The following is a 24,783-nucleotide window of genomic DNA, read 5'->3' as shown; positions in this document are numbered from 1 at the left end:
CCATGTAGTCCGTTACTCCCCAAGCCTGCACAAAATGTAGTCATTTGATTCATATTTAGTTTCTTTTGTCTTTTATTAGCATATTTGGTATTGGAGTAATCCAAAAGTAATTGAAAGTAATCCAGTTAAAGTAACCCTACCCAACCCTGCAGATAAGTAGCTTTACCTTCGAAAAGGTTGGGGACCCCTGCTCTATACATATTTTCCAATTACGATTTATTTAATATTAATTTCATAGAGTATAGCTCTAGAGCCACGAGAGTAAACAAATCACATTTTACGTTTCTTGGGGTACATCAAGGTTTCCTGTCTTTTATTGCTCCAAAGCACACAATTTTCATTGCGAAAATGTCACAGCACAAACAGAAGAATTCAGTAGAACTTCAAATATTCTTCATTTTTTTGTGTCATATGAATGGCAGCAGGTGGAAACAAGTTCATTTGTACATTTATCTATAAAACGGCCACCATATACAGTAATGTTCACTTAGAGATTGATGCCTTAAGTTCATAAGGCAGCTCTTGCGACTTGTGATTCATTTCGGCAGAACGGGTTACATATATTGTTTAATATGTATACAAAATGATTTAAAATTTCTATTAAAAAAGAAAATTCACAGTCCTAAGATGCAATAAATAAAAAAAAGCTACAAAATCATTCAAATTCTACTGAGCTTTACGCATTCTGTCAGCACTGGAGGCCCGGTGGTTGGTGAGATTATTAATGACGCAATTGTTACTCAAAGTGGGAAGTTTGTAATTGTTGGCGTCTTTACTCCCTGACGGAGGAGAATCTTCTTGAACGTTTTCTCCTTTATCGTCTTCCAGCTCGCTCTCTTCATCGCTGCGTTCATCTTTTTCTATCTGGAAGCAGAAGATAACAATGTATGTTACCAATACCGATAGAGTACTCAACCTCCCCTCTAGAAAATACTCATACTAACATTGTATATTCTGTTATTATCAAACACATTTTTCAAAGGTAGTGTCACTAACTTCAAAATATTCTATTTGCTGACGCCATCTTCTGGTTAAAATCATCATTGAAGCCTCTGTCAAACTGTCTTGGACGCGCTCAAATAAACTATTCGTTTTTTTTCATCTTTTTTGTAGTTTGGGATGCTTGTATTTGAGACCGTCCTTTTCTTACTCTTACCATTTTCATCCTCAAAAAAAAGAAAACTGCACTTGAAATCACGCTTCTTCCCCTCATCCTCCTCGCCACCTTTTCTCAAGCCTAATTCATTCCGTGGCCGGAATACCGATGTTAAAAGTAGGATAAAAGCAGATAAGGGTGGTGAAAAAGATTAAAATAAAGGCTCTTTGAACTTAGTTGGGCATTGTTAACACATACTTAATAGAGAATTTATTTAATTTTATGTCCTGATTATCAATGTCAATCACCTGCGCCCGCTCCTTTGGTGCCAACTGCCTCGGCCTCTCATTAGCTCTCTGTCCCTATTTAAACCCGCTCCTTTCTGTCCCCTTTTGTCAGTCTGTCTGCGAACCTCAGTTTACACTACGCAAGCCTTTTTTCGACCCTGACTCCCACCTGTTTTTTGCTCCCATCTGTTCCCCGGCTTCCACCCGTTTTTGATCCTGACCACGTCTACTCTCCTCTCCTGGCTTACGACTCATTTCCGACCCCGACCATGTTTTTGCTCCCCTGTCCTGGCTACTGACCCGTTTTTTCCGTTCCCGATACCGCCATTGCTCGCCACGGAAGTCCCACTTCCGCGTTCAGAGCGACCTGCTTAACGCGCCCAGCGATCACCGGATCGTGGGTGCAACCCTTTCCTTTCTTCCAATAAAACTGAGAGAAATCTAACGCAAGTGGGTCTTGTCTCCGTTCTGGTCCTGACAAGCAATTTATTTATCTCTTAATTTGTAGCTCCTGATAGTAAAACAACCAAGTTGATACTAATAGCATCTACTGTTGTATCAATAGCTTAAAATAAGGCTGGTATCAGCTCAGATAAGATGCTAATAATCGCTAATAATTGCTCTTCCATACTTTTGGAACACAGCTTGGTCATTGAGAATTATTTGAAGAAAAACATTTTGGTAGAAAGGATATATCTATTTAATGCCCATACTTGTATCGGCCACTGTCAAAGGTATCAATGACCTTAAGATAAGGCTGGTATCGGACCAGATGCAATACCTGGGAACAGTTCTCACCTGTTTTTTCTAGTACAATAGGAAAATACATCTTCAAAATTCGATCAGAAGAATATTTTTTATATTTTAAGAATTTAATATAGATAAGAATATAATATAAGATAAGAATTTTGTTATACTTTTAAATGTTTCAGGAAACTGTTTCAAAATAAAACAATAATACATTTCTTTTTTTAACATATAAAATAATGATAAAAACCGTGAAAATTCTAAAAAGATTATCTCATAGGCAGGTCATTTTGCTCATCTAAGAATTATTTATTGCGGTATCAAAATGTGATCATTATGTTTTCTACTTTTACTGCGTATATTTTTAAGCTTGTTTCTTTATTAGAATAAAATGAACATTCTTCAAAATTATATAAAAACAATATTGACTTTGTTTCATTATGAAAAATTCCAGAAAGGAATTTCAAAATACAGCAACAATTTTGACGGATCATTTTGCGCCCTTTTTTTTTCATAAAAATACATAAAAATAATTCTTAGGATGAGCAAAATGATCTGCCAATGGGGTACGTTTTTTTTCCATTATTATTATTATTATTATTATAATATTGTTGTTGTTGTTATGGTTATTATTATTTTCTACAATCTGAATTTCTGTTGAAATAGTTAAAAAAGGGAGAAAAATGAAAATAAAGCTATATTATCGAACTTCTTTCTGAAAAATGTAAAAGTGATCGCATAGCTATATTCAACTTTTACTCCAAACAGTAAATCTCATCTCATCTCATTAGCTGCACTGCTTATCCTCAGTAGGGTCGCGGGGGTGCGGGAGCCCATCCCACCAATCATCGGGCAGTGGGCAGGGGACACCCTGAACTGGTTGCCAGCCAATCGCAGAGCACACAGGGACAGACAACTCGCTCGCTCATTCACACCTAGGGACAATTTGGACCGGCCAATTCACCTGAAATGCATGTTTTTGGAATGTGGGAGGAAACCGGAGTGCCCGGAGGAAACCCACGCAAGCACGGGGAGAACATACAAACTCCGCACAGGAAATCCGGTAGCTGGATTCGAACCCACACAGGAGGTTCCCAAGACCTTAGAACTGTGCCTCACACGCGCTAACCACTGCTCCGCTGTGCTGCCCCAAACAGTAAATCAATTTTTGAAATTTGTTCCGTATTGTTCTGTACTCAAAAGAAATCAAACGTTTTAGGAGGAATAAAAACAGCATAAAGAGGATTCTGACCGTTCCAGTCAAGAACTTCCGGACCATCCTTAAAATCAAAGCAGCCCAAAAGATGTGAAGACTTTGCAGCACCAATAGGAGGACGTTGAAGAAATAGTAGCCAGCAAAGGGTTGGAACATCTCCATGGAGAGCACCAGCGTTGTGTGAATGATCCTGGAAAACCATGATCGCACCACATGAGTTATGTCTCGAAGGTCAGAAAGAAAAATTAGAGGAAAAAAAGGACTCACTTGCTTGGGAAAATCACCAGTCGCGTCAAAAAGAAGACTGAAGCAAAAACCACAAAGAGGACGTCGCAAACTTTCCTCCAGCCGGAGCCGTAGTTGAACATCTTGGCGGACTGAGAAGGATATTGAGGAAGAGAGAGGAAGAAAGAGAGATTTCAATGTCGTAAACTGGGATAAGAAAATGAAAAAAAATACAGAAATAGTAACAAATAAAGTATTTACACATTAGCATACTGCAAGATAGCAGGTGAGCCAAATTAGAAAGTAGTAAATGGTATAGGGTAATGGGTTGGGGTTGGGGTAAGGAGCCAGGGGTTTGGTCTGGATTCAGAGTTAAGGGTTAGGGCACAGGTGTCAAAAAGGCGGCCTGCGGGCCAAATCAGGCCTGCTAAGGGATTGAATCCGGCCCGCGAGACAACACTCAAAGAAGCGCAAGAGAAAAATGAGCGGCAGGTTGAAATATGTCAACTTGATGTTGCCAAAGCCAGGTGCCTCGAACAAAGACACTGTATTTGTATTTATTTCTCTCTCTCTCTCTCTCTCTCTCTCTCTCTCTCTCTCTCTCTCTCTCTCTCTCTCTCTCTCTCTCTCTCTCTCTCTCTCTCTCTCTCTCTCTCTCTCTCTCTCTCTCTCTCTCTCTCTCTCTCTCTCTCTTTATTTTCCACCCCTTTTCTCCCAGTCTGTCTCTCTGTTTCTCTCTGTGTCTCTCTTTTCCTCTTCCTTTGTTGCTCTTTGTGTCTTTCTCTCTCTGTGTCTTTTTAACTTCTTTTGCTCTAACTTCCTTTTTTCCTTTTCTCTCTTTTCTCTTTCTCTCTTCCTACCCTTCGCGCTTTCTTTTCTCTTTTCTCTCCTTCTGTCTTTCTATTTCTCTTTGGATTTCTTTATTCCTCTCCCTTTCCTTTACCCCTCTCTCATGACTTTATATCTCTTTTGTTTCTCATGCTTTCTCCCTCTCTCTCTTTTTCTTTCTTTGTCCCGCCCTCTCTCCTTCTCTCTACCTCTTTCTATTATTTCTTTATCTCTCTTTTTCTTTCTCTTTAATCTACTAGTCCGGCCCGACAGAATGTTTGTTCTATCGTGTGGCCCCCGAGTTAAAATGAGTTTGACACCCCTGGGTTAGGGTTAAGGTTAGGTTTGAGGTTTAGGGTTAGACCCACAGTGAATAAGGCCACGAAAGCCAGAAGCCGACGAGATCGATATCAATTGCACGAGCAGATATCGGACAGATGGGATCGATACCAGACAGGACGGGACGGACAGGGTTGATATGAAATACCGGAGATCGAAATAAAACGGGACAAACTAGACGGGAACGAAACTGGAGATCGATATTACATAGGACAAAATAGACGGGAACAATGCAAGACAGGAAACACAAGCAGGAAACCGGACGGAGTCAAATCCCACGTCTTGCGGGTGCAGAGGTTCGTTGACGGACTGACAAAGGGTGAGTGAGAGCACTGAGCTTAAATAGAAGGGAAGCAAATATGTCAACCTGCCCCAGCTGGCGCCATAAGGGCGGGGCCAATTGGGCACTATGGCAACAGTGACATGGGGTTGATTGACACTAAATATTCCAAAGTGACAGACATGGGGACTTGAGACTTAGTGACTTGGACTCGAGTCGACTCGAGTCGCTGTTTTTATGACTTGTGACTTGACTTGGACTTGGCAATCTAAGACTCGGGACTTGACTTGACTTGAGCCACGATGACTTGAATGACTTGCGTGTTCATATATATATATATATTTCATTATTTAAATAATGTTGACAATTACAGTACGGGATGCGGGCTGAGAAACGCTCTCATGTCACGCCCACTCTGCCCATGCGCCACACACCTCCACGGCAACCACCTGAAGTCAGCATGTCTGCTCCGAGGGTAGTAACTTTTGGCTTCAAAAACTTCTGTGAAGAAGGTAAACGGCGAACAGCGCAGTGCAAATTTTGCAACGGGAAAATTTCGGACAGCCAGACCACCACCTCAAATTTCATCCGACATTTGAAGAGCCATTCTGCCCAGTAAGTGTTTGTCAGTGTTAATATCTGTTTGTCAATGTGTTAATATCTGGTGAGTTGGATGTTGGCTAATGTCTGTGAATATTGTCATTCACCCAGGTCATTTTATCCATACAGTTTAGTTGTAGGCAACTGGACTTCTAATTTGAGCTTGAGGAACTTCCATGAGGAACATCTACAGCTCAATCTCTAAAAAGTCCAGTTGCTTACTCTTTGGTTGTTAGCTAAGAGTGAGCGGCAGGGCGATTTAGCCGCTGCACAGGGGGGTTTCAGTTTATCATTGTGACATTCTTATGCAGAGACGAGAGGTTATCGTAACCTGCGTCAATGATGCTTCATTCATTTACTTTTATAAACATTGCAGTATGTTTGAGTAAAACGAATGCATTTGTGCTCATAGTGCCTCGTCTATCCTACAACGGGTAACGCAAAAGACAAGCCAGGCATATTGAGCTAGGAGCTACGGATAAACGGGCTGTCTAATTGAGAAAATAGGGTAGGCTAAGCGGTGAAGTTGAGAAGGACACGTGCACTGTACATGATCAAAAATCAGGGATGTGATTTGACCAAAGTGAAATTATCTGAAAATTAGGCGGGGGTCTGGGGGCCGCGGGCACCCAGCTAGGTCCAGGGCAGTGCCCTGGTGGGGGGAGAAGTGGGGCGAAGCCCCCCGGAGGTCATGGGTTTTCCGTGTTTTTAAGTACTTTCAATGCACTCAGATGACAAAGAAATAGACAAAACAACAGCATACATTTTCAATGTATTTTGAACTATCCCTCATAAAATTACAGTTTAAGTCAACTCAAAATCAGTCACATTAAAAAACATTGGACTGCCTTTGCTATTAAAAACTATCACTGAGAATATCATCATATCTAACTCATGTGATTACTAAGTTAACACATAAATCATGTTGAAGAGTTCAAATTTCATGAACAAATAATTGTATCATGACCAAATGAAAAGTAACTCATATTAGAACATACCATAAATGTCTTTGTTATAGAAGAAGATGTTATCTATAAATGAAAGTACTGTAGTGGGTTGTACATAATTCACCCACGGAACCATTGTTTAGTTAGCGAGTTCCTAGGGGGACTCTTAATTCGGCCGGTTCTAGCCACTCTCGTGTTTGTTTTGTTATCGCCAGTTTAAATGTCATTAAAGCAGCTTTCGTTGGCACCTTTGTTTGACACTCCGCTTACGACTCCCGTCTCTGCTCGCTACATTGGATCACGTCGGGGTCACCAACATTTGTAGATAATTCCTTCTCTAACCAGTCCGATCGAAACTTGTTTTTTTACGATCTTAGCAATTTCTTTAACTCGCGGAGCATCTTTGCGTTCGATCTCGGACATCTTTCTTTAAACACTCGGCAAAAACGTGTGAGAAATGAACAATGGCATACTCCTACGCCTTTATAAGGAGCGCGTTTATTGGTCAACACGGAGACTTCAACCAATCGCAAGTACGTTTCATTTCAGTTACGGAAACACTAAAATGGAACGCTGTCGAGACGAAATCGTTTTTTTTACCATTTAAAAGAATCGGAAATTTTAAAATTTTATTTTTGGAGCGAAAGCGGAATTCCGCGAATTAGCGGAAAAATCACATCCCTGAAAAATGTGTCTTTGCCTTAATGTTATAGTCTCAATCTGCATATAATTTGGAAGTGTTGGCAAAAGGGCACCTTCCACGATTGGGGAGAGTGTGGGGTTGGCGGCAGCTGCAGGGGGATCCGCTCTTTTTCACAGGCATGCTGATCGTACATAGTCAAGTCAAAGTCAGTTTTATTTGCCAGTTCCTTCAAATGTACTTGACATAAAACGGAATCGAAATTACGTTCCACACTGTCCTATGCGTAGACATTGACAACAATAAAGTGCAATAAAAGTGCAACAATAAAGCCTGGCTATCGCGACTATTAATAAACTGTGATAAACGTGTGATAAACTCATCACACGAGTTTAGTCTGGCCAACCATCCGAGAGGCTGCGTTGATCAAATGCCTCTGTGTACTACTGGACTATGCTACAACCAATCAGACTACAACGTCATCACGCTAAAACCGCCTCAATCGTGCAGGCTAGATCAAAAGTTATGCCAGTAGTCTCCAAATCAAATAGTGACAATAATGTTAATCCAATCTTATAATTAAGACCACTAAGTCGACAATTATGGAAGTTTTTTTTGTAGTTTTTTTTTAGTAACTTTTTAGTATAAAAATAAATATTAGCTCATTATTTTCTTTAAAAATTTTGATTTCATGGTTGGAAATGTTAAATAAATTGTTTTATTTATTAACTATCACATGGTTAAGATATACCAGCTTTATGAGCATAAAAAAGTAAAAAAATGTGGTAAAAGCTTCAGTTACAGTTGATTTGATATTAAGTAATATCATCCAGAAGATAGATAAAAAAAAATACAGAAAGTTTCAAACAACTGTTTTTTTAACCATATGTCATGATTTCATGTCTGCCCAACCATACAGGACATCTCATTCTTGTTTTTGCATCTGCTTCACAGATATGCAGAGTATGAAAGGACAAGAAACGCCTGCACTGATACTACACAGCCTGCAATATCACAGTTCATCCAGTCTCGTCCTCTGGAAGCATATTCAGCAAATCATCCCAAACAGAAGTCCATAACCAATGCTATTGTTACAGATCTTGTGATTGGATGTAGCATGCCCCTTTCAATGACGGAAAATAAACATTTCAGGCACTTCATGTCTGTGGTCGACTCCAAATACCAGCCTATCTGCCGCAGAACAATAACTTCAACAATAGAATCACTTGTTGCAGACATGCAAGAAAAGATCAAAGTGATTCTTGCTGGTGTAGACCATGTGTCGGTTACCATAGACATTTGGTCAGATAGGAGGATGCGCGGCTTTTTGGGAGTCACTGGCCATGTCTTAACAACCTCAGAAGGAGTCATGCTGAAGTCATACCTGCTGGCATGCAGCAGATTCAAGGGATCTCACACAGGAGAGCGCATTGCTGAAGCCTTTGATTCCCTGTGTGAGGATTATGGCATTCGGAAAAAACTCGACTTCATAATCTGTGATAATGCTGCGAATATGAAGCGAGCATTTTCAGTCTGTTTTCCGAAGGATCAAGATGACGAAGTAACCGATGATGACAATCTGGATGATGAAGAATTGTGGGAAGACCTCTCCAGAGGTGACTGGGAGACTGTGGACCGCACAATCAACAGAGGAAGCCCTAAACGTCAGCAATGCTTTGCGCATACTCTGCAGTTAGCTGTTGGTGATGGTCTCAAGGATGCACGGATCATGAACAGTTCCTTTGCAAAATGCTCCAAGCTTAGCTCTCTCTTGCATACATCCAGCACCTTTAAAGATGCGTTTGAGGAGAAGTTTGATCAGCGAGGGATACCCGCTGCTGTAAACACACGGTGGAATTCAACTTTCCGACAAGTCAAGGCAGTGCTCTCATTCAGTCACCAGGACTTGTGCAGTGTTGTTCAGAACACGGGACACAGTGAGCTGGTCTTCTCAATTAGGGAGTGGAACTTGATGAAGGAACTTTGTGATGTGCTACAGCCATTTGCAGAGGCCACTGATCTTACTCAGGGAGAGAAGATTGTGACGATTAGCTCTGTCCTCCCCTGTGTATTGTCTCTTAACCACCACTTGGAAAGACTCAAGCCGCAAGTGCGCTTCCTGGGAAGCATGATCCATAGCCTGCAATTCTCTTTGAAGAAACGGTTCCGGGGAATCTTCGTTAATGTGAAGATGTTGTCAGCTGCATCAGGGGAAGAGCTGCCATTTGCAGACCCAGTCTACATCAGGTCAGCTGTCCTGGACCCGGCTTTCTCCATGATGTGGCTTCAGCATGATGTGCTTGTCACCGATGATGTCAAGAATAACATTGTTGACATGGTAAAAGGTCAGTGGATTTTTTTTTTTTAACGTGATGTACACTTAGGCGTGTCACCATTATCAAATTATGGAAATGTAATTCAAAACAGTTATATGAGTATTATAATCCATTTTAGAGATGATTTTGCAAGCGTATCAAACTGTGGATGTTCAATTTTGAATAATGCTCATGAGATCTTACGCTTGCCCTTTTTTTTCTTTGTTTTAATTAGATCTGATTCTACGTGAGGTGCAACCTCACACAACATCCCAGAGTCCTGAATTCCTAGAGGAGGAAAGCGAAAGCCAGCAAGAAGACAGCACTGGCCTATTCTCAGGCTACAAAAAACGCCGCAAGCAGGACCCAACCACCAACCCAGAGACACAACTAAATAACTATTTTTCTCTTTGTTGTGGGCAGCCTTGTCTGTCCTTCTGGGACGCAAACAGGGCTGTCCTCCCTGCCCTTTTTCCTGTTGCAATGAAAGCTTTGTCAGTGCCAGCCTCAAGTTCCCCAGTGGAAAGAGTCTTCAGCCATGGTGGAATCATTATGAGACCCCATCGAGCTCGGCTTGCAGATAAGACCCTGTCTAATCTTCTATTTTGCAAATGCAATACCTTGTAAAAAGGGAATGACTGATGGATATACAGTGACTGAGTGAGTGAGTTAATTTGTGTCATTGTGAGTGAGTGAGTGAGTGAGTGAGTGAGTGAGTGAGTGAGTGAGTGAGTGAGTGAGTGAGTGAGTGAGTGAGTGAGTGAGTGAGTGAGTGAGTGAGTGAGTGAGTGAGAGTGTGTGAGTGTGTGTGAGTGTGTGAGTGAGAGAGAGAGGAGAAATGTAACAAAGTTTAATAATAATAAGCTATTTGTTTTAGCTGTTATTTGTTTCCTCATAAAAAGGGATTGACTTATGGATATACTGTTTGAGTGAGTGACAGAAAGCGTGTGAGAGAGAAATCTGCAAAGAAAAGAGCAAGAGAAATGTGACAGTTTAATCCTCTGTAAGTTAGTATTTGTTTTAGCTGTTATTGTTACTTTGTAAAAGTAAAAAAAAAGTAAAAGTTTGGGTTTCGATCTACAGATCACTTTTTCTGTCAATAAATACCAAATACTGACGATATCACTGTTTGTTTGAGTCTATGATGTATTTTACTGAACATGAGTATTTAGGATACAAATATTTTATTACAGGTTAGGCACATTAGCCAAGGATGATTACTTGATTTCTTATATATTGCCTTTCACTTTATTAAGATCAGATTCTGAAGCTAAAATTACAACAGTACGCCAAAGGTGACTTGACTTGGACTTGACTTGACCTATTACAGGACTTGACTTGACTTGACTTGACACAGCCTGTGACTTGACTTGACTTGACTTGCCCAAGAAAAAAATACTTGGGACTTACTTGAGACTTGCACATGTGTGACTTGGTCCCATGTCTGCAAAGTGATATAGTACAAAGTGGGATAATAAAAGTCATTTGGGCCATCTAAAAGGAATAAATACACCAATTATTCACTCAAAGCACAATCTTGTTTATTATTCTTGTTTTATATCAACTGGATCGACAAATGTACAAATGTCTCATCTCATCTCATCTCATTAGCCGTACCGCTTATCCTCATTAGGGTCGCGGGGGGGCTGGAGCCCATCCCAGCCATCTTCAGGCAGTGGGCAGGGGACACCCTGAACTGGTTGCCAGCCAATCGCAGGGCACACAGGGACAGACAACGCATTCGCTCATTCACACCTAGGGACAATTAGGACCGGCCAATTCACCTGAAATGCATGTTTTTTGGAATGTGGGAGGAAACCGGAGTGCCCGGAGGAAACCCACGCAAGCACGGGGAGAACATACAAACTCCGCACAGAAAGTCTGGAGCTGGATTTGAACCCACGACAGGTTCCCATGACATGAACTGTGCCGCACAAGCGCTACCCACTGTGCCGCCGTGCTGCCCATGTACAAATGTTCTGAATTTAAACTCAAACAAATACTTTAATAAATATATACCGTATTTTCCGCACTATAAGGCGCACCGGGTTATAGGGCGCACCCCGAAAAAATAGTTTTTGGTCCTATTTTTGACATACATAAGACGCACCGGATTATAAGGCGCTACAATGGGAACGTGGACAAAACAGTCAGATAGTTCAGTCCAACTTATTACCCCCTTAACATTCCCAAAGCTTGCAAAGACGCAAATACGTGTCGAGAACACGTGCGGATGCGGTGTCCGTACGATGTCACTCAAATGCATCGTTCCATCATTCTGAAGGTTAAAGTCTTGGGATTCAAGAAATGCCAAACATTCCTTAGTTTCTATTTTCTTTTTCGCTCGCAACTTTACCGTGCATATGACAATAAACACTTGGAATTGAGTTTAATTTAAAAATAGACACTCCATTCCATCCATTATCTGGACCGCTTATCACAGAAACATCGAGTTCAGTCAGAAACAAGATACAGGGACAATATAAAACCCGGAGTAGCTCACCGAAGTCGTTGTGTTCATAATAACGTGCAGCCGTGGTCCTCTTTTATCCGTGAGTTTAGTAAATCCAGGAGAATAAAATATTTACAAATACAGAATAGAAAAAAATGCTTTCTGTATGCCGTCAGCCATGTGCTATACGCATTCATCTTTTTCGGCCAATTGCAGGCTTTGTTTTGCCGTTTAAGCCAATGCCAGCCTGTAAATGATAAAAAGGATCCGCCCCTTGACCTCCGAATAACTTTAGCCAATAGTGATCGATTCAACTGATGATTGACACGTCTTTTTTGGCCAATTGCAGGCTTTGTTTTGCCGCTCAAGCCAATGCCAGCCTGTAAATGATAAAAAGGATCCGCCCCTTGACCTCCTAATAACTTTAGCCAATAGTGATCGATTCAAATGATGATTGACACATTGGTTAGCCAATGAAACGCCGGTAAATAAATCCCAGCATACACCGCGAACTACTTGGCGTTCGGGGGAAAATCTAGTTGGCGGCGGCAAGTTAGTTTCAAGACTTTGCGAATTAATTTTGTTCCATAAATAAGGCGCACTGTATTATAAGGCGCATGGTCAGCTTTTGAAAAAAAAAAAGGCTTTTAGGAAAATACGGTACATGCACGGAGGCACATACAACGAGGTCACAGAAACGATTTTAGTTTTTAAATAACTGCAACAACAAATGTACAAAAACTCCACAAGGCACATAAAAAGCACATGGATTTTTTTTTAAAGCCGAGTCTACACACCTTTTTTATGCCGTTATCATAAGACTGCCCCCTACAGTCGTCAAAAGGCATGTTCAGTTCTTCAAGCTTGTGAAGAATTAGCCTTGACCTGGGCAGCACGGCGGCACAGTGGTTAGCGCGTGTGCGGCACAGTTATGAGGTTATCGAACCTTCCTGAGTGGAGTTTGCGTGTTCTCCCCATGCTTGCTAGGGTTTCCTCAGTTCCTTCCCACATTCCAAAACATGCATGTCGGGTTAATTGGCCGGTCCAAATTGTCCCTAGGTGTGAATCAACGTGTGAATTGTCTGTCCCTCTGTGCCTTGCGACTGGCTGGCAACCAGTTCAGAGTGTCCCCTCCCCACTGCCCGAAGATAGCTGGGATGGGCTCCTGTACCCCCGCGACCCTAGTGAGGATAAACGGTGCAGATAATGGATGGATGGAAGCCTTGATTCAGGGGCTACAAGTTACCTCAAGAAATTTTCTGCCCAGATTCATAGTGCAGACCACAACAGACATTATTGTTCCGTAAATGTACATGTATTTGATAGTATATATTAATATTCATCTCTTTCACACGAAAAAAATAGATTTAGTTATATACAAATCAACTGCGCTTGGGGGCCCCCTAGTGGTCGTGGGGCCCTAGGCAGCCGCTTAGCCGCTTAGTAGAACCCGACTAAGACCCTGTGTCCAGCCCCCACTTCCATCAATTTTTTGCTGCCCAAATGATGTCAGCCTGATCAAGGTTGTTCTCCAAAATTTACCCCCCAAAAAATTACCAAATTTTCTACCGAGGGTGCATGCCCCCAGACACCTCTAGACTGTCTACCCACCAGGTTCTATCAAAATTCGTCTGTTCTCCCGTCCCGACTTACGACGGGAACGAAAACTGGAGATCGATATTAAACAGGACAAAATAGACGGGAACAATACCGGACAGGAAACACAGCCAATACTATTAAATAATAAACCATAATCGAGTATAGACTAAAAGATTTTTTAACAGGAAATTCCGATGTTTGTGTTACCTCCAACAAGATGTCCGCCGAGTCATGCAGCAGCATCACCAAAGTGCCGATTCGGAGGTAGTTGGCGCAGTAGGAAAAACTCAGCAGGAAGATGGTGGCCAAATGATGGATCACTTGCTCCTTAAAATCCTGATCGAGAGGACGGATTTCCCCCAAATTTGGTGTACTCGATGCAAAAACGACGAGGAACTCACCTTCCTCTTGATGTCCACGGAGACGCGAAGCAGGAGGGAGCCATAAAAGCCAAGTTCCAGCATATAGTACCAGTAATGGCGACTTTGCATGGACTGTGGGGGATTAAACATGTCAACGATGGTGTTACATTGAGTTTACGAAAAGGCGTTATCATTAATTTTGTCCAATCAGAATTCAACTTTTATGAATATCATGCCGATATAACCAGCCCATGTTCTAGTGCAGGTTAACCTATGTGGTCCCCACGGGCACCAAGAAGCCCCCTTAGAACACCTTAGTAGCCTGCGGACTGGTTCTAAAAATCGGTCATCAGTTACAGGTCATATGATTTTCTTGGAATTTGTAACTGACTAGATGTTTTAGTGGTTGACGGAGCCTATTTAAACTTTATTTCTTATAATTACAACTTGGTAATAACATTGTAATAACATGATAAGTTGATGTTTTAGAAATGCATATCAAACCGGTAGCCTTTTGCACTAATTGGTTAGAAAAAAGTAGCTCTTAGCATCAAAAATAGTTGGAGAACCCTAGGGAAACTGGAGCTACATCAGAATGCACAAAAACTCCTTAAAGAACCTTAAATATAATACTCCTGTATGTGTTTTCCATTGAGTTTCAAAACAAAGAACTGACAATTGTTTCTAATAGACTTTTTTTTCACCTAAAAGAACAAAACCCCTAAAAAAATGTTCATGATAATCAACGGTTTTGATTGAATACATATATTTTTTTAATATATTTTTTACGGATTACGATCACAAATAAAACTTTTTTTTTTAAATTATTGTACTATATTTTAAAATGTTTATTAAAAAAAGAAGATGTTAAATCATAAATATACTTCTAAATAAGAATGTTTTTCCTATATCTTATTATTTCCTTTACCATACTTTATCTTTTAAAATACAGTGAAATAAGAACGAAAATATATATAATTTTTCATTTGTAATATTTTTTTAATTGAAAAAGTATTAATATTAAAATATTAGGGAAGAAAAAGCAGATTTTTTGAGAATTTGATAAATCTGGGGTATCCAACCTTTTTCAAGCTGAGACACACTTTGATATCAATTAATAAATTAACAATTTATCGTTGTATTAATGCTGTATGTTGTTACTATGTTATTACCCGGGTAATTCTCGGAAGTAGGGTTAAACAGACTCAGTCAAAGGCCTAAAAATTATTTTTACTAGATAACCACAATGACCCACTAACTGTGAGCTAAAACAGGTCTGCGGGCACCTCAACTGTCCTTAGTGGGCACTCTGGTGCCCACAGGCACCAGCAAATTGGAGACCCCTGGTCTAAAGTATTCAGAAATGTACCAAAGAAAAGGAAAAATGATACAAACTATAAAGAAGTGAACAACACATACAAATATTTTTTGTTAGCATTGGACTGTCACTGTACACACCTGAACCGGATATTGCCTCCAGCATTCCCTGAGGTCCCAAAACCAGGGGGTCTGAATCAGAACCACAGATTAACAACAAGTAAGACTTGTGGAATTGATTTGATTTATATTGTAATCCCTTCGTGAAATTTCGCATTTCGCAGGGGTTTACTGGATTAAATTTTGTAGATTCTGCAAAAACTTACATCAATCACGCAAGCTAGCCCACCCACAAATGCTGCCAGGTAGAAGAAGAACCTCCAACTGTGACAATAAACAAAGTAGACATTTCTATTGGGCAGCAGATCGTGTCGGATGATTTTAGGATTGAATGATTTCGGTTTCAAGACACGAAAATGAATTCAACTGTTCAGCAAAAATAATTCAACACAAACCTCTAGTTACTGATTCTGAAACAGCCATTAGTGTCATGATTTCTGATTTGACTCACCTGTGCCCGCTCTTTTGGCGCCAACAGTCTCGGACGCTTTTTGGCTCACTGTCCCTATTTAAACCCACTCCTATCCGTCCCCTGGTGTCAGTCCGTCTACGAACCTCAGTTAACACTAGGCAAGCCTTTTTCGACCCTGACTCCCACCTGTTTTTTGCTCCCGTCTGTCCCCCGGCTTCGACCCGTTTTCTGACCCCGACCACGTTTTTGCTATCGACCTGTTTTTCCGTCCTTGACACCGCCATCGCTCGCTACGGAAGATCCACTTCCGTGTTCGGATCACAATCCGAGTACGAGAGCGACTTGCCTGCGGATTGTGGGCGCAGCCCTTCCTCTTTCCTTTAATAAAACTTGTGAGAAACGTAACACAATTGGGTCCTGTTTCCGTTCTGGTCCTGACAACTAGATCAAGGGTTTGGAAACCTTTTTGACCCAAATAGCCATAAAAGCTAAAATCTTTGGATTTTTTTTAGAGAAAACCACACCATATATTTTTTATTTTCATCCCTCTTAAATATTCTTCCATGGTATCGCCTGAAAATCCACTACACTATTTCATGATTACTGATGTGACTCACCTGTGCCCGCTCATTTGGCGCCAACCGCCGCGGGTTCTGATTGTCCCCCTGTCACTATTTGAACCCAGTCCTGTCTGTCCCCTGTTGTCAGTCCGTCTGTGAACCTCAGTGTATACTAGGCAAGCCTTTTTTCGACCATAACTTCCACCTGTCCCGTTTTTGCTCCCGTCTGTCTCCAGCTACGACCTGTTTTGCTGCTGACCACGTCTGTTCTCCCGTCCAGGCTTACGACCTCTTTTTGTCCCCCGACTACGTCTACGCTCCCGTTCTGGCTTACGACTCATTTCCGACCCCGACCACACCTTGCTCTCCCAGTCCCGGCTACCGACCAGTTTTTTCCGTCCCTGACACTGCCATCGCTCGCTACGGAAGATCCACTTCCGTGTTCGGATCCCAGTGCAAATCCGAGAGTGACTTACTTCCCACGTCCAGCGAAAACCGGATTGTGGGCGCACTCCTTCCTTTCTTTCAATAAAACTTCTGGTAAACATCACGCAATTGAGTCCTGTTCCCGTTCTGGTCTTGACACACTATCTGTGTCTAGGGTGCAAACGAAAACAACGCTCCATGCGTGCATTGGTAAAGAGAGCGCCACTGCCCCCTAGCATAGTGAAGGTGCAATTGCACATTGTTGTAATTGAGAAGCACTGGTGTATTGGGGCAGCACGGTGGCGCAGTGGTTAGCGCGTGTGCCACACAGTTCTGAGGTCGTGAGAGCAAAATCTCCGGTTTCCTCCCACATTCCAAAAAACATGCATGTTAGGTTAACTGGCCGGTCCAAATTGTCCCTAGGTGTAAATAAGCGAGGGAATTGTCTGTCTCTGTGCGCCCTGTGATTGGCTGGCAACCAGTTCAGGGTTTCCCCTGCCCACTGCCTGAAGATAGCTGGGATGAATCCAGGAACCTCGCGACCCTACTGTGGATAAGCGGTGTGTCATGATTACTGATGCGAGGCACCTGAGCCTGCTCTTTAGCACCAACTGCCACGGACGCTGATTGGCTACCTGTCACTTTTTATACCCCCGTCTTCCTGTCACCGGTTGTCAGTTCGTCTGCGAACCTCAGCTTACGCTAGGCAAGCTCTTCGACCCTGACTCTCTCCTGTTCTGATTCCCATCTGTTTCCCGGCAACGACCTCTTTTCTGATCTCGACTATGATTTTGCTCCCCCGTCCCGGCTACTGATCTGTTTTTTTCCGCTCCCGACACCGCCATCGGAAATACCACTTCCGAGTCTGAGCAACTTGCTCCCCGCAACCAGCGATCTACAGATCGTGTGTACTATCCTTTCCCTTCTTTCCAATAAAACTAAGAGAAACGCACGCAAGTGGGTCCTGTCTCTGTTCTAATCCTGACACGGTGCAGATAATGGATAGATAAATGAATGACCTACGCCGCGTCAGCGAACTTCTTGGTCTGGCACGGCTTGTCCTGGTGGCGGCGCAGTCGGAACCAGGTCTGGATGTGGCGCTGGCTTTCGCCACACCGCGACATCAAAGCCGTGATGTCACTCTGAAACCGTCAAAACGAGAAATTCAATCAGCAGATCCATGGAGTTTTCGTTTCCTGTGTCTCACATTTCAAAAAGTGTGAGATAATAACCTGTGTTGGCCGTTGGCTTTGTGTCGTGTAAAAGGACTCCAGCCTTTGGGAGTAAGGCGCAGTCACACGTACCCTATTCCTAACCCCCAAACATCTGCCAATGGGCGGGGCACAAAACCTGAGGGCCAGAAAAACAAAAATAGGGTTTTATTTTGTGCTGAGTCCATGAAACGGAGACTTAAATAATTTATTGACTATTTTTGTTTTGTTTTTTGTATATATTAATTATTATATGTGTACTACTTTTTGGTTATTTACCTTACTTTCATTATCTTTTCACTATGTTTTTTAGTATTTTTTTGTTGTTTTTCATATGTTTGAGTATTTTTCAAGACCTTCTCCAAACTTTTCCCCATTTTCCACTACTTTTCAGAACTGTTTCTATACTTTTCAATACTTTCTTAGTGCTTTCTCATATGTTTTAGTACTTTTTTATACTTTTCCCTACTTTTTTCATGCTTTTTACTACAGTATTTCGTTTGATGCTTTTCAGTCATTTTCAACACTTTTTTATACTTTTAACTGCATTTGCTCCTTTTCTGTACTTAACCATACTTTACAGTATTTTTTCATGCTCGTCAGTACTTTTCAATAATATTTTCAATAGTTTTACGATATTTCAGTAATTTTTCCATAATTTTCGCTATCTTTCATTACTTTTCTGTACTTTAATGTACTTTTAAGTACTATTTCTTACATTTCTTAGTACTTTTTCCATGCTTTTTACTACTTCTCTGTCCGTAACTGTACTTTTATGTACTATTTCTGTCACGGTTGCCATGGCGACCAATTGGCGCCAGCTTTGGCTCATTGACAGATTGGCTTCCCATCTATTTAAGCTCAGTGCTCTCACTCACCCTTTGTCAGTCTGTCAATGAACCTCTGCGCTCGCTAGACGTGGGTTATTACTCTGTCCGGTTCCCTGTTTGTGTATCCTGTACGGTTTTGATCCCGTCTGTTTCGTCCTGTTTTGATTTCAGTCTCCGGTCTCCAGTGTCTGGTATTGTGCCCGTCATTCTCGTCCTGTCTGATATCTGTCTTCGTTCTCCTATATCTGTTAGCAATCCTTTCAATCCCATTCTGTCCGGTATCGACATAATCTGTCCGGTATTGGCTTGTGTAACTGGTAGCGACCTTGTTGGTCTCTTGCTTTCTGTTGTTCCACGCCAGACTTCTGTCTTTCTTCTTTCGCCCAGCGATCGCCGAATCACTGGCGTTTTGTGTTAACGTGCATGACTGCCCCATTTCCCATCAAATAAAAGCTTGTGTGAGAAACGTCACGCATTTGGGTCCTCCTCCTGTTATGGTTCTTGACAGTTGCATACTTTTTAGTCCTTTTTTCACACGTTTCACTATTTCACACTACTTTTTCCACTTTTTCAGTACTTTTACATACTTTTCTCTATTTTCCCCTCCGTTTGAGTTCTGTATCAGATTTTTCAGTCCTTTTTCATACATTTCAGTGCTTTTTGTGTAATTTCAGTCATTTCCAAGCATTTTTAATCCTTTCTGTACCCTTTGCATAATTTTGGTATTTTTTAGTATCATTTTTCCGACTTTATTCTTAGATATTCAATTCTTTAATGAAACATCTTCCAAATCATTTCACTTCATTCCTATTCATTTAACACAGTATTCCATACTTGAACCAGCATTTTACAGACTTGGTTTTCACACGCAATTTGAAATGACCGTATAATATCTTCAGCTACAATTACAAGAAGCAAATCCAAGCTAATAGACGCAAAAACAAAGTTCAGGACTCTTTCCACTGATCTAAGCACTAGTGGATGTAGAAATATCTTCACCGTCTATTAACTAACTGCAAAAAACATGATTGAAATTGGTACACCACATGGCTGGAGCTTGTCTCATGTTACGCGCCAGCAGGATTTCATGGGAAAGTAAACCTTTCTACAGCAAATCCAATCAGAGGGCACAAAGCCTCCCTTGTTCCTGTCCCCTGAGATTTTCTTTCCTCCCCTGGCGACAACAACAAAGCAGGTAGTGACAACACACCTGCTCCTCGCCCATATAGCTCGCCACTCGATCCCAATCAGGAAATGTCGTGAGAGGTTCGTAGACAAATATTTACCGCCAGATAACCTCACGCAAGCGGAATGTAAGCGACGGTTTAGCGTCAGGATCGGAAAATCATGATTGTCGTTGTGATTGTCAAGCTGGCAAAGGCATTTGCTTTCTTGTAGGTGTTGCAATGCATAGAGGAAATGCCCCCAGCCGACTCCACCAACTACTAACGGCCATGCACAGGAAGTGATCAGACTCTCCAGCTTTATTATAAACCCCAGAGTGTTCATATGTAATCAAAAGATTAATGATCTGCATTAATATGTCATCTCCATGCCAGGAATTAGTTCACCGCATGTCAAAATAAAATGTTGCCTATTATCAACAATTATAATTATTATAGTAAACTTGATTACTATCAATTACTTTTGGATTACCCCAATAGCAAATATGCTAATACTAGACCAAAAAAGCATAATATAAATCAAATTACTACATTTCGTTTAAGATAAATGAACGATGTAACATCGCAAAATAATTGAAGGAATCCAAGGTCGGGTAGTTTTTTTGTAGCCCTTCAAAAAGTGCAGGATTTTTAACCAAGTATTATAGTTTATCGAGCAAATTAAAACGCTCTCTTACGCATGGCAGACAAGATATGCTATGTTTTAGTTTAAATGAAGAGTACATTAAGAACCAAATATGGTTTTAAACACTGCAAGTTTTTACAAGGTTTATTTGTTTAAAGTAAGAATACTGACAAGAATATTGACAATATCCAGATTTACCCAGCATGCATGCCAGAATGTATGCCTGAACAGTCGTACCATGGACTGGATAGTTCCACGGCATAGCCAAAAATGGCGGATATGCAACCACGACGTATGTCTATGCTTCAATATGCGCTAGCTTTTACTGAAATCTGATAGACACAATTAATCTGTCGGCACATTATGTATATGCAAATGTACTTTTGAATAAAATAGTATTTGTGCAAAGTAAACCTTATTTTACTAAATATACCTGTAACTTACGATTTTTTTCTGTAACGGAATACAATTGGATTTTGGTATCCTGATTACGTAATGCTGTTACATATTCATATTCCTGTACTCCCCAAGCCAGGCAAACTACCACCCAAAACAGGAATGGGTGCAACCAGGCTCTACCTGCCCAAGACACACCACAGGAAGTGGTGGTCCGACGACCCTGGCGGGTCAAGGGATCTAATACACTAATGAGTTTACTGAAATGTACCTTTCAAATACGTAACGCAGACCCACAAAGACCAAAGCCAGGGGTAGCGCCACGAGGAGGTCTCTGGGCAGGGGGCGCTCTGAAGGGGGCAGCCGGTCCATGTCCTCCCAAGTCACTCCTGGAGGCAGCCAGTAGTGCTCTGCCCATATGTTGGGCAGCATCTCCATTTTGCGCTGGCTGGAGAATAGATCGACGTTTAGGTTACATTTGGCTAGTGAAAAAATTTAATTTTACTCAAAATATAAAATATAATACAGCTGAAAAAAAAATCCATAGCATGCAGTGTTATTTATTTATTATTTTATATTGTCCAATGTATTATGTTATTATTATTGAATGAATGAATGGATGAATGGATGAATGAATGAACGAATGAAAACTTTATTTCGAACATTAAAAAAAAACAGGACAAAAACAATGACTCAACAACAAAATAATGTGACATAACATGTTTGAAAAGGGGTAGTAAGAAGAGGATGCTTATTTTCCCTACCCCATCATCTTCCCTATTACTGTAATTACATTCTATAGATAGCTCCTCTTTTTTGTCTTAATACAACACAATATCTAAGATACACACATAACTTAGGTCAGTTATCAATGATCATAATAATAACAATAGTCACATATTTTGTACACTAATCATCGTGGTACCCATCCCTCAACGCCATAATGCCACTAGTCAAACATCATTGTGGCACCAATGAAAACAACAAAAATAGCAATAATATTAATAATAACAGTTCTGATATAACAATAGCAACAATAACAACAAAGTTATCCATAGTTGTAAACGTAATATTTCCAATCTCTCGTATCACTCATACCCCATTTTCTTCATCTCTGTATTCCGCCAGTAATGTTTTTTTTTTGTATTTAAATTCAAACACGTGAATAGTTGGACATTGTTTGATCTCGTCTTGAAAATCGTTCCAAAGTTTGAATCCACACACAGACACACACATACTTTTCCTGGTGGTTCTCACCTTTGGGATTATGAATTCACTACAGCCCCTTAAGATGTAATTTCCCTCTTTCCGAATGAATAATTTTTGGATGTTTTCTGGCACTATGTTTTTGTTGACCTTAAATAGCAGTTGTGAAGTGAAACATTTTACTAAATCATCCAATTTTAATAATTTGGACTGCAGGAATAAAATATTAGTATGATCTTGATATCCTACCTATATATATATGTATATATATATATATATATATATATATATATATATATATATATATATATATATATATCCTTTTATTTAAATTTAAAGTCCCCAAATCACTTGCCATTATCACCTTATTATCATCAGTATACGTCACTATTATAATATATATCCATTATTGCTATAATCAATATAAAACTATGTTTAAGGCTGTAAAAAAAATATCTTTTTTTAATACTCAATTAATCGGTCGATAAATTGATGAATCCAAAACTTTGCTCTATACTATTTTCATTTCAAGTAATTTGATCAAAAACATAAATGGTACTCAATATACGGAGGTAGAATACATATATTTATGATAATTTATTTCTGGTTTGGCCCGTACCCTGTTGTACACTTGTGCATGTAGACTGACCAATATAAAGAATTAAGTACAAATTGCTAATTTATTTATACAAACAAAAACAATAGTGCAATAAAATAATCTGTAAAAATGTAATGTTGATAAAGTTGAACCTTCTGCTGATTTATTTATCTTTTATTCCAAAACGTATTAAAAATTCATTACATAAATTAATGATTTTTTTTCTCCGAGAGTATTAAAAATTTATTGATTATTGAAGTAGTTGATAATCAATTTAATAACGGATTAATTGTTGATGATTCGATTAGCTGATGCGTCTCTTCTATTATTTATTAACATGTTTATACAGTATTATAAGACACATTTAAGATTTGTATTTGTCGTCATTAAAAATGAGAATACATTTGAAATGATTGAAATAATAAGCCCTTGAATAAATTCAAAAGTGTAAAAAGTGAACTGTCTACATTGTTAACTAAAAAGATATAAAAATAAATAAAAGTAAATCAACTCCATTAGCGCAAAACGCGCAGTTACTTTCAACTTACTGCAAATCTGACAAACAGCAGGTTTGTGTCTTGCTCAGTTGCAAATCCTCATGAAAAATCAACCGAGATCGTCTTGTGTCTTCGTTCTGAGTCCGTGTGATGCTTTGTTTTTTTCTGGTCTGAGTTCGACTCCTGAACAACCGCAAACTCACACGCACGCCCACAACATGAGAGTCAAGTTACCACCAGGAACAGGAAATTGGAATTGTCAACTTCACATTAAGACAGCTCCCTTAGCCACTTTAATTCAAGAAAATCGATTGCAAAAGCATACATTGTACCTGCAAATTTTCTAGAAAGACACACACAGAAAAAAACACGAAAATGTCAAAATACAGTTTCACCTGAACGCATCAAGACTCTTTTATTTGGTTGTAAACATTGTGACGTATACAGTGGGCGGGGCTTAGCCTGGAATAAAAAAAATACTTGCGCTGGTCAGAAGACAGAGGAAAATAAAAGGTTGTCATGTTGTGTGTTTGTGTGCCGGGATCGGAGAAGATGTGTTAGTGATGCTAAATTTAGTTAAACAGGATCCCAGCGGGCACTCCTGATCAAAGAAAAAGAAGAGAGTTGTGGTTGACTGCACTCAAGCAAAGATTGGACCAAGGCACTCATAAAAAATACTTGTGTTTGCAGCGCCCACTTCACTAAAAGTGTAGGATGGTTGCTATCATGTTAATAATAATAATAATAATAATTTCCTTGTATTGTCATTCTGTGTAACAATGTACACAGAACGAAATGTCGATTGCACCTGACCCGTTGTAGCGAGCCGATGCAGCCGCAGCCAACAGAGGGCGCCGCCGACCACTTTTTAAGTCTTAGGAATGACTCGGCCGGGGCGCGAACCACCGACCTAGCAACATATCTTGTTATTTTCTTTGCTCCGGCTAACTTCTAGCATGTACTGTAGCATAAATGCCATCAATAGATGCTTCTCCTATAAAAAGAACAATAAATGTATGAATAATCAAATGTATATAATATACTACTTGGATTTTGTGCCTAACAATTGTTTGCAATGCATGACTGTTTTTATTTTTGACCTATGCAGTTTTTACAAGGCTACCATGCTCCAAACCTGAGCCTTTTCGATGAGTGCCTTGGTCCAATCTTTTTGCTTTAATGCATTTAACCACAAGTCTCTAATTATTTTTGATCAGGAGTGTCCGCTTGGATCCTGTAAAACTTCCATTTACGACCACTAATGAATATTCTACAATTCTGGCACAAAATCACACAACTTTTTAACACTGAACTAAAGAAGCGAAAGCTTGGTTTCCTCAGTGTATTTTCTTTTTTGCTTGTGACGTGATATGAAAGGGTCGATAGAAAAAAAAATAGGCGCTAACTGGCGCTAACTTCAGGAAGCACGGATGGGAGTATTGATGGAAGGACACAAGACAAGTGAATG

General features: G+C 40.3%; 2 protein-coding genes across 2 annotated transcripts; one reads left to right on the top strand and one right to left on the bottom strand.

The window, feature by feature from the left end:
• Window positions 1–371: 371 nt before the first annotated feature.
• Window positions 372–23,514, bottom strand: LOC148376561 (ceramide synthase 2-like). The gene is made up of 11 exons (XM_088348581.1): window positions 23,367–23,514; window positions 21,286–21,462; window positions 18,001–18,118; window positions 17,792–17,910; window positions 15,577–15,634; window positions 15,392–15,442; window positions 13,973–14,065; window positions 13,779–13,907; window positions 3,614–3,723; window positions 3,383–3,536; window positions 372–864 (listed from the first exon to the last, which is right to left on the bottom strand). Exons 2-11 carry the CDS (start codon window positions 21,450–21,452, stop codon window positions 667–669), a joined length of 1,197 nt encoding a protein of 398 aa, XP_088204707.1. The 5' UTR covers window positions 21,453–21,462; window positions 23,367–23,514; the 3' UTR covers window positions 372–666.
• LOC148376562 (zinc finger BED domain-containing protein 4-like) lies at window positions 8,316–10,583 on the top strand. The gene is made up of 2 exons (XM_088348568.1): window positions 8,316–9,550; window positions 9,756–10,583. Exons 1-2 carry the CDS (start codon window positions 8,323–8,325, stop codon window positions 10,145–10,147), a joined length of 1,620 nt encoding a protein of 539 aa, XP_088204694.1. The 5' UTR covers window positions 8,316–8,322; the 3' UTR covers window positions 10,148–10,583.
• Window positions 23,515–24,783: the final 1,269 nt, after the last annotated feature.

Source organism: Urocampus carinirostris, chromosome 1, assembly GCF_059441175.1.
Source record: "Urocampus carinirostris isolate Australia breed hairy pipefish chromosome 1, RoL_Ucar_1.0, whole genome shotgun sequence".
Lineage (NCBI taxonomy): Eukaryota > Metazoa > Chordata > Actinopteri > Syngnathiformes > Syngnathidae > Urocampus > Urocampus carinirostris.
Note: the sequence above shows the minus strand (reverse complement) of the source record. Positions and strands in the feature narration are given on the sequence as shown.

Bases quoted from the DNA above. Each gene is read 5' to 3' on its own strand.
- LOC148376562 (XM_088348568.1), top strand. From the start codon at position 8,323: ATGCCCCTTTCAATGACGGAAAATAAACATTTCAGGCACTTCATGTCT. The intron at 9,551-9,755 runs GTCAGTGGATTT...TGTTTTAATTAG, and splicing joins CATTGTTGACATGGTAAAAG to ATCTGATTCTACGTGAGGTG.
- LOC148376561 (XM_088348581.1), bottom strand. From the start codon at position 21,452: ATGGAGATGCTGCCCAACATATGGGCAGAGCACTACTGGCTGCCTCCA. The intron at 18,119-21,285 runs GTACATTTCAGT...TCTGGCCCTCAG, and splicing joins CTGCGTTACGTATTTGAAAG to GTTTTGTGCCCCGCCCATTG. The intron at 13,908-13,972 runs GTGAGTTCCTCG...CCTCTCGATCAG, and splicing joins CCGTGGACATCAAGAGGAAG to GATTTTAAGGAGCAAGTGAT.